This window comes from Hordeum vulgare, chromosome 7H (assembly GCF_904849725.1).
Source record: "Hordeum vulgare subsp. vulgare chromosome 7H, MorexV3_pseudomolecules_assembly, whole genome shotgun sequence".
NCBI classification, from domain to species: Eukaryota; Viridiplantae; Streptophyta; class Magnoliopsida; order Poales; family Poaceae; genus Hordeum; species Hordeum vulgare.
In genome coordinates this window covers 238,772,704-238,783,446 of record NC_058524.1, presented here as the reverse complement: position 1 = coordinate 238,783,446, position 10,743 = coordinate 238,772,704, and the positions used below count along the sequence as shown (strand labels likewise).

At 43.6% G+C, this 10,743-nt stretch overlaps 1 protein-coding gene across 1 annotated transcript; it reads right to left on the bottom strand.

Moving 5' to 3' along the window:
• Window positions 1-2,518: 2,518 nt before the first annotated feature.
• Window positions 2,519-3,165, bottom strand: LOC123410075. The gene has a single exon (XM_045102963.1). The coding sequence runs from the start codon at window positions 3,051-3,053 to the stop codon at window positions 2,718-2,720; it is 336 nt and encodes a 111-aa protein (XP_044958898.1). The 5' UTR covers window positions 3,054-3,165; the 3' UTR covers window positions 2,519-2,717.
• Between the last annotated feature and the right edge of the window lie 7,578 nt (window positions 3,166-10,743).

Here is a 10,743-nt window from a genome sequence, read left to right as displayed (position 1 = left end):
TCACCAAATTACATTAATTTCTAATAAATCTTTAAATACCAAATCTGAAATAATTAACCTTACCATAAGTGGCTCAATCATATTTATTAATATTTCTATACATCACCAACTTACATTAATTTCTAATAAATCTTTAAAGATCAAATCTAAATTAATTAACCTTACCATAAGTGGCTCGATCACATTTATTAATATTTTCATACATCACCAAATTCCATTAATCTCTACTCCTAAAAGGGGAGTGCATATGTCTAGAGGCGAACCGAGGATACTAACCGGGGGCACCCAGCTATATAAAAATCTCAAACATATTTACACATAGGCTTATAAATGTTTCAATTTCCACTCCTAATGGAGCAGTTGGTAGCATGGTACCGATTTATTTTGGTACTCCGGTTTTATTTTCATCCCGCCTTCGACTACCCCTTCCAATTGGTTTTCTTATCTATCGATTTATTTTCTCTCCATTCCTTTCTTTCAAATCAATACTTTACTAACATACAAAAGATTGATGAACAGAAAACCCCAAATAAAATTACTTGAAACCTAATGTACGCCCTCCCTCCTAATCTTCTCCCGCAGCCGACGCAAGCCCCTTTCGTTCCCTCCTTCCTACCTCCTCGGCTCCTCCCCTACCGGCGCTACTCCACTCCGGCCCTAACGCTCCACATGTGCTGCTGGGCCACGCCACCGCATATTAGGTCATTCGGTTCCTATACTCCACCCCCTCTGCCCTGCCCATCCGCCACGTACGTGAGTGGCACCATCCGAGGCATCGATGCAGGGATTGCAACTGGATCGGCTATGTTGTGGTAGCCACCGCCAAGGGAAATCTCGCGCTTGGGCATCGGGACGTGGTCGTCGCATGGTACAACACGATCTAGGCTATAGAGCTGCAAAGATGCTTGGTGCAACATGGCCCTACACCCTCACCGACCCGGCATCCACCAAAAAAAAGCACACGCCAGAGACGAGGTAATCTTGTGAATACGATAAAGATACTATCACAGACATGGTACACACAGTTCAGTGTTGAGCTCACTTGCAGCTGCATGCTCGTGCAACCATGGTTGTCAGGTGTGGGCTGAGGTAATACATTGTATGCAAGATAACAAATAACTCTCCTAGAAGATATTTGTTTTTTTTTCCAAAAAAAACGAGCGCCTAAACCTAGGATCGAATATGCAGGACAAATGAGGGAATTGTGGACCTACATATTAAATATTTATTACCTTCTTGCCTTCTTCAATTTTCTACGGATTACATCTAGGTTTCTTCAAGTGTCTATAGACTACAGAAATTAAGTTTCTTCTATCGTATTGGAAGTTTCCACATACTATGTCATATTGAATCTTACGTATAGACGTTCGTGAGCGCAGTCATAGTATATTTCTTGAAAGTCATATAGAGAGCGAGACATGCTACATTTTCAAATCAAATGTATTCATTCAAATGTCCAGAAATTCGTTAACAAAATGTGTCCTACAATACTCGATCGTTCTCATCGTCGTTCGTAGCAGTCATTCATGCGAAAATGTTTTAGAAATCGAGCACTATATCAATTTGAAAATCAAACCTTCAATGCAATTTATTAGCTACAAATTTAGTTACATGCGCAATAAATTAGATCCATTTAAATAGGAATGAGAAAGAACAATATGAGACGTCCATGCCGACCACACTAATGTTGACGTGATGCTGGTTGACGCCAATCAAACGGGTTAATTAAGAGGCTATTTATAGAAGATGTAAGATAGAATGAGCAAGAGAAGAATGATAATTATCTCTTCTAGCAATGAATGGTATTCTCTCCCTTTCAAAATAACGGCCTCAACTTTATACTAACTCTAGTATAAAGTTATATTAAGCTTAAGACGTTTATTTTAGGACGGAGGAAGTATGTAAGATGGAGGTGAAATTTATTAGTGACTAAACAAATATGTTCACGTTGCCACTTCTTCTAATATTGGTGTGTGTTTTCAATATCGGTGACGATAATTATTTTTTGTTGTTAGTACTATGTGTTATTTTATGTTAACATGAAAAATTTATCGCAAAAAAATGAACGGAAAAAGAGGTTAAAAAAAGAAGATGTGTCTAAAATTGAGATGTTAAACATAACATGCCGCATAGTCCATAGGAACGTTCGGCTAGTATAGCATGCTGTTAGTAGTACGTGCGCATTTAATACTTCATTTTTCTCTAGCTGTTAGTAGTTAAATTTTCATTTTTCTTTTTGGCTTGCAAACGAAGCGTACGGCCGCGTGCTTTGTCACAGCCGAAATAAATGCGTGATTTGCTAATCTATGACTATGATACGCCAGCACGCTCTGGAACCTTCGAGAATGAAGCAAAGCATACATATATACTTCCTCCGTTTCAAAATAAGTGTCTTAACTTTGTACTAGCTCTAGTATAAAATTGTACTAAGCTTGACACACTTATTTTGGTACAGAGGGAGTATCAACGAATAAAAGAACACAAAGAACAGACAACTTGCAGGTTGCGAGGCGTTCTCTGATCGAGCTGCTGCATCATCGAAATTCAAAACTATTCAAAACTCTGTACAAAGCTAGCTTTGCTGCTTTCATCGACCATGACCACTCGCGCAGGGGAAAAGGCAAACAGAGAAGTAAATAAAAAAGTAAACGCCTTACAAAACGAAGTATTTACACAAATGCGCAGTTAGCCCAGTGGGCTGATCGATCTGATCCCTCCTATCGATTCCCCACGATCTCCGCCCTCCTCCGCTTGCCGCCGGCTTCCGTGCGCTTAAGCGGCCTGGTGGCGTGGTAGAGCTCGGCCACCCGCCGGTACCGCTTCCTTGCCCTCCTGTCCATCCACGGCGCCGCGTCATCGCAGCTGCCCTTCCTCGGCGCCGCCTCGGTGTTGTTCACCGACTGCACCGACAGCGAGGACGACGTTGGGGATGTCGCCTCCGCCCCCCCGCTCACGCTGAGCTGCACCAGTTGGTCCGCCGCGGCCAGGTCGGCCTCCGTGAAGAACCCGTCGGCCAGCCCCGGCATCATTGACACGGGCCTCTCTACCTCCATGCTCTCTCCCTATCTAGATCTTGAGGTTGGTGCTGGTAAAGAAGAAGAGAGAAGCAGATTGCTTGTAGAAATGGTTGGATCGATTTGAAAAGGACGCCGTGGAAGAGCTGGGAGCCATATATATAGGCCTGGACGGGCGAAGAAAAACCGACTTGGGGTGCACGGTGCGTCGAGTCGCCGGAAGGTGGGACCCACCATGTCGGCTGGGCCCCTGGCTGCGGGGGCCAAGGTGGCCAATGCCCAACGAGACGGGGACGCGTGGAAGCGCATAGTAGTGTGCTGGCGTCAGCTATGCGCGGCAGATGGAGCGAGGGATCGGGGTGCGCGCGTCGCGTTGCGGACGGTGCTGGGAGAGCTGGACGCACCTATGTCTGTGTGTGCACGTATTGTTTCAGCTGGACATGTCCCGTCTTTCCCGCTCACTCGTCTCGTCGGCCACAGAAGATCTTCGACGAGGATAGGCGTATGCCTGGTTTGGTTAACGGAGATTGGGGAGGTTTTGAGAGGGAGGGATTTCACGGGATTGGGTGAATTCTTTTGTTCCACCCAATTCACTCAAATCGTCGGGGTTTTGCTTCCACTAGTCCCTCGAGGAGGGTTTTGAAACACATGGATAGAAAGAGATTGAAGGGGAACTGAGGGATTGGGCTAAGCAAACCCCTCCTATCAAATGGGCGCGCGAGGATCTATGGGGTTTCTGCCCTCCCGGGATTTTCCTCTCAAACCCTCCCCAATCCCCCTTAACCAAACGAGGCCTAAGTTTTATGCTGTCACACGAGGAACCGACCGACCTTCCGAAGCTGGACGAGATATTTTTGTCTTGCGGCCGGCCCTAGTTTTATTATCCGGCCACACACAAAAAGCTAGCAGGAGTCCCTTACGTTGGTCGTAATGGAAGTATTATAGGTAGTATCATGCATGTCAACTAGACAACTTTAATGATGTGGCATACAATTAAATAAAGAAAGAAAAGGTTGAGTATCATATTATGATACAATATCATATTAAATGATGTGTTACTATGTGTCTTGCATGACAATAAATGAACTATCCTTTGATACTAACATATGATACTATCCATTAGGGATGTTGTATCATAGACTAGTATCATATGCATGATACTATTATATGATACTATCCATTACAATCAGCCTTAGACCCATTTCTTTAAAAAGTCCTAGGACTTTTTTTAGTCCCAACTAAAAAGTCCCTAGTCCCTATCCGTTTCTTTCCACGGACTAAACAAGGACTAGAGATCATTAAATGACATGCAAAAAGACCATGTTACCCCTACTAATGTACTATAAGTTATTAAATGACATGCTAAAAGTAGGGGCACTGTTGGAAAAAGTGTCAAAATATCCAAAAAGACCTTCTCATAGAGACATCTTCCTTTAGTCCCAAATACCTCTTTTAGTCCCTAAAAGTTCCTTATGTTTCTTTCACATGGGACTAAAATAAACTTTTTTTAGTCCCTACAGCAAAAAGTCCCTGTAAAGAAACACCCCTTAGTTCAAAGAAATTTCATAGAAATTGAGTATTTTGCCATTTTTTGGATTTTCAATTTGATATTGTTTGGTTTGTAGAATTAGAAACAGTAAAAAGGAGCGAGCATGGCGACTCGGGAGACCGACAAGCGAAACCTAACCCTTCCACATGCGTCATTAATATTGAGTAATTAGGCACAAATTTCATGATTAATTCCAGAATATAAAGCATGACGATACCAACTACTAACATGTGAAACTCTAGCAGACTAGATGCAGCAGACAACATGAATAGCAACAAGACCGTATAGCAAAACATGTACGCATCTAACATGTTCATCACGCTAACAGGAACATGACGCACGTATCAAACTTTTGTAGAGGAAGCAAATGTGTTCGGTGCAGCTACGTTGTTGACGATGACGTTGGCGATGACAGGACGAAGTAGACGACGCTTGAGGCGGCGGTACGCAGCACCGCCCGACTTGCTTGGTAGACGACCCGTTGTCGAAGCAGCGAGCAGTCACGCAGAGCGCTTCCCAAAAACCTAATTCGCCCTCTCCCGTACAAGATCGCAAAGGCGACTGGTTCCGGAGACCTGCTCTCCCGTTCACCGTTGGACGCCGGCACTCGGGATGAGGTAGACTACGATGGCGGCGCAAGTTGTGAGACGAGGCAAAACCCTAGATGTTTTTCGGTGTGTCTTTGGCCAACCCCGATAAACAATAAGTTGTATATATAGGAGGACCAAGGTCGGTTCCGTGTCGCGACCACATCTCAAACCGACTTGGTTTCCAAGTCGTATACTTACCGGACAAGAAATTAACTTGTCTGCCAAGACATAAAAAATAAAAACGGCAAAAGGTAGCCGCGCCCCCGCATGGCATCGGACCGGAATTTGGCGAACCATTCACGTGCATGTCGCACGTACGCGCCGCGCCGCGCCGCCCTGCCCGGCCAGGCGAGCGAGCGCGCGTGCCGTTCTCTCCTTTCTCTTCTCAACACACACTTAGATTGGTGGGGAGAACTCACTATATAAAGAGGTCCAACTCTTCCTACACTAGCGGTATGAGACTAAACTTTAGCATCACCACACCATCACTTGCCATTTTATTCATGGGCTCAATTTGAGATTTTAGAATTTTGTAGATGGGCCAAGCCCATTTAATTCTAACAATCACCCACGAGATCTCAAATACCCAATTAGATATTTGCCTTGTCTCTCCACTTGTTTAATATACCAGTGTTTTAGCAGAGACTGTTAAGTTGAACTTCTGCCTAGAACTTTAAGCTACATCCATCCACAACTTGACAATGGACTATGCCTTGAATTGCTAGTTTTGTGTGAACATGTTTCACTCAAAGTGTTAACCAGTACCTGGCTGCCAGTAGGCTACCCCGCGGTTTGGAGCATATACGTCGTACTCCCTGGTCTCTTCATGAGCTTACTAGAGATTACCCAAATCTCCTAGATTGCGACGTTTTACTATCGGAGCTCATATAGGTGTGTTATTTCAAGATTGTTCTGTAGGACAACATCCTTGCTATAATAGCCAATAGAATCACATTAAGGCATGTTGTCAACCTGCCTAACAGTACTTAAGCCTTACAGCTCTGAGAGTTTTGCATCTTCACTTAGAGACGGTCACTTATTACTCTCCTCTGTTAACCAATAGCTTGTTCTTCCCAGGTCCTAATTCACGGTATCTTCGATCACAAAGGTTGGGTTACTACTGTGGTGTAATGTCTATGGGTCTCATACACATCTCCCTAGATGCACTATCTATCACATTGTGTGATAGTCCCTTTGTAAAAGGATCTGCCAGGTTTTTGTCTGTTTGAATATACGTAACACTTATTACTCCGGAGTTTCTCAACTTCCTGACAGATTTTAAACATCTCTTCACGTGTCTTAATGACTTCGCGTTATCCTTAGAATTATGCACTTTAGCGATAACCGTTTGGTTGTCACAATTCATAAGAATAGCAAGTACATGTTTTTCAACCACACGCAAGTCCATCAAGAGTTCACGCAGCCATTCTGCCTCTACAGTGGTTGTGTCTAACGCAGTTAGTTCTTCTTCCATAGTTGACCTTGTCAATATGTTTTGCTTGCAAGACCTCCATGACACTGCACCACCTCCATGAGTAAATACATACCCACTTGTAGCATAGAGTACATCAACATCAGAGATCCAATTTGAATCACTATATCCTTCTAGCTTATCGGGGTACCCTGAATAGTGAATTCCATAACTCATAGTACCTCTCAGATAGTGCAAGACCCTTTCTAGTGCATGCAATGATCATTACCTGGGTTGGACATGAACCTACTCAGTTTGCTCACAACAAAAGAGATGTCTCGTCTTGTAGCGCTAGCTAGGTACATGAGTGAACCGACAATTTGAGAGTATCTTAATTGCTCTCTCGTCTCTTTCTTGTTCTTTCTAAGTGTCACGTTGGGATCATAAGGTGTTGGAGAAGGCTTGCTATCCATAAATCCGAAATGGCTCAAAACCTTCTCAACATAGTGAGATTGCGTTAGAGTAATCCCACTCTCATCCTTAATAAGTTTGATGTTTAGGATCACATCGGCTTCTCCCAGATCTTACATGTCAAAACTCTTTGATAGGAAAGTCTTGAACTCATTGATCACAACAATGTTTGTACCAAAGATCAATATGTGATCCACATACAAACATAATATGACACTATTGCCTCCACCATGGCGATAGTAGACACACCTATCAGCCTCATTAATGACAAATCCCGCATAAGTCAAAGTTCTTTCAAACTTCTCATGCCATTGCTTAGGTGCTTGTTTCATACCATACAAAGATTTTAGCAACTTGCACACCTTTTTCTATTCTCCTTTTACCACAAACCCATCAGTCTGATCCATATAAATTTCCTCTTCCAACTCTCCATTTAGGAAAGCTGTCTTTACATCCATTTGATGAATGATCAGACCATAAGAGGCAGCCAGGGAAAGTAGCACCCGGATGGTGGTTATTCTAGCAACACATGAATAGGTGTCAAAGTAATCTTCGCCTTCTTTCTGAGTGTAGCCCTTGGCCACAAGTCGCGCCTTGTACTTATCAATAGTACCATCAGGCCTTAACTTCTTTTTGAACACCCATTTACAACCCACAGGTTTACAACCATAAGGTCGTTCAGTTAACTCCCAAGTTCCATTAGAAAGAATTGAGTCCATCTCATTGTGAACAGCTTCTTTCCAATCATCTACATCTGGAGACGCATATGCCTCTTCAATAGACTTGGGAGTATCGTCCACAAGGTATACAATGAAATCATCACCAAAGGATTTTGCAACCCTTTGTCTCTTGCTCCTTACAGGAGCTTCATCGTTATCCTTCTCATGGACTTCCTCGGGTGTTTGTTCAATATAATCATCAAGTGTACTAGATTTAGAATTTAACTCACAAGAAAATCTAGCAATCATATGCATATATTTCATAGGAAACATATTCTCAAAAAATGTTGCATCACGAGATTCTGTTTAGTATCTACATGCATATTAGAAACCTCAGATTTAACTACTAAAAAGCAATGCTCCACTGAGCATAGCCCAGAAAAACACAATCCATTGTCTTTGGTCCAAGTTTGCGTTTCTTGGGAATAGGAATATTGACCTTTGCCAAACATTCCCAAGTGCGCAAATAAGAAAGTGATGGTTTTCTCCCAACCCACTCTTCATAAGGAGGTTTCTCTTTATATTTATTAGGAACTCTATTCAGGACATGACATACAGTCAACAAAGCCTCCCCCACCATGCCTTAGATAAACCAGCAGTGTCTATCATGGCGTTCACCAAGTCAGTCAACGTGCGGTTTTTCCTCTCAGCAATCTCGTTTGATTGGGGCGAATAGGGAGACATCCTCTCATGAATAATACCATGTTCCTCACAAAATTCATCAAAAACTTTGGAAAAATATTCTCCACCACGATCCGACCTAAGTTGCTTGATGTTTCTCTCTAGTTGATTTTCAACTTCAGCTTCATAGATCTTAAAGTAATCGAGAGCTTCATCTTTAGTTTGCAACAAATAAACATAGCAAAATCTAGTCGCATCATCAATCAAAGTCATAAAATATTTCTTTCCACCTTTTGTCAACACACCATTCATCTCACATAGATAAATGTATGAGTTCTAGAGGTGCCAAGTTTCTCTCTTCGGCAGCCGTGTGAGGCTTTCGAGGTTGCTTCGATTGCAGACAACTATGGCACTTAGAACCTTTGGCAAGTGTGAAATTAGGAATTAAACTCATACTGGATAGTCGAGACATTAAACAAAATTAATATGACACAAATGAGAATGCCAAACACTTGTATCATCATTAATACTAGCACAAAATTGGTTTACTGACTTATTGCAAAAATCTGAAAGGGAAAAGCGGAACAAGCCTCCGCACTCATAGCATTTACCTATAAATTGTCCAAATCTCGACACGATTACTTTATTTGACTCTAAAACTACCTTAAACCCATCTCAACATAGAAGGGATTCGCTAACTAGATTCTTGTTCATAGTAGGGACATGCTGCATGTTCCTTAGTTGCACGATCTTTCCCGAAGTAAACTTCAGATCCACCGTGCCAATGCCACGAACAGAAGCATGCTTCCCATTCCCCATTAGGACGAAAGAATCCCTTGCGACCTGATAAGAAGTAAACAAAGATACGTTAGCACACACATGAACGTTAGCTCCTGAATCAATCCACCATGAAGATGATTGAAATACTGAAAGCATAATAGGTAAAATACCATACCCATCAGTATTGCTAGCGGTCACCATGTTGACTGTCTTGGAGCTGGTTTTCCCTCTACGGTCTGCGCGTTCTGGGCATTCCTTGGAAAAGTGTCCAAGCTTCCCGGAGGCGTAGCACTCTAGCTCAGCCTTGTTGAACTTATTCTTCTTGAAGGTAGTAGTCTTTATAGGATTGTTGAAAACATGCTTGTTCTTTCCTTTGTTCTTGTTCTGTGGGAACCTTTGTACCATGTTGGAAGTAGGTTGAACCTTACCTCCTTTATCAGTAGTGTCTTTAGCCCGAGATTTCTCTTCAACATCAAGAGATGCAATCAAATTTTCAACTGATATCTCCTGTCTCTTATGTTTCAGAGAAGTGGCGAAGTTCCTACATGAAGAAGGCAAGTTTGCAATAATGGTGTTGGGGCATAGTTTATGCCTAAGTAATTTTGGTGATTGATGACAGTACCGTACAGGACTAACCGTGTGTGTCAAAGTTTCAGGTAACACTCGTCAACGGCACAAGACGACACGTCTCCTCTCTTCTGGATCGGAAGCACGGCGCACTCTACGATTCTCTTTATTTGAGTCATAGGAAAGCCGTACTATTAAGAGGGGATCCGTAGTGGAAAGGTTTGGGTGGAATCTATCTTTACACACGCACACTTCACATTCTCCCTTTCCTTATCTTTTGGAGCGGCCCTCGCCTATTCGTCTCGTTTATCTCTGCAAAATGGTCCCCAGCGGTAGTACCGCTGGTTCCAGCGGTAGTACCGCTGGACTGCCAGCGGTAGTACCGCTGCAGCCAGCGGTAGTACCGCTGCAGCCAGCGGTAGTACCGCCCCTGGTCAGCGGTAGTACCGCTCCAGGTGTTTTGTTCCACCTACCTAGCGGTAGTTTGTGGACGGACCCTTTTGCGAAGACTTTCCCGGCGGTAGTAGTGCTTGTGCACTACCAAGGGGCCGGCGGTTGTACCGCTGGTGTCAGCGGTAGTACCGCTGGAGGCTCAGCGGTAGTACCGCTGGTGTCAGCGGTAGTACCGCTGGAGGCCCAGCGGTAGTACCGCCAGGCAGCGGTAGTACCGCTCCGGCACAGCGGTAGTACCGCTGGTACTCGGGCAGAGAGTGGGAAAACGGTCTGATTTCCCCCCCACTATATAAAGGGTTCTTCTAGCTGAGGAACCCTATCTCTTACCTCTCTAAGCTCCATTGTTGCTCCACAAGCTCTAAAGTGCCCGATCTCTCTCCCTAGCCAATCAAACTTGTTGATTCTTTAGGGATTGGTTGAGAAGGCCTAGATCCACACTTCCACCATGAGAAAAGTTGATTCCCCCACCAATCCCTTGCGGATCTTGTTACTCTTGGGTGTTTGAGCATCCTAGACGGTTGAGGTCACCTCGAAGCCATATTCCATTGTGGTGAAGCTTCGTGGTTTA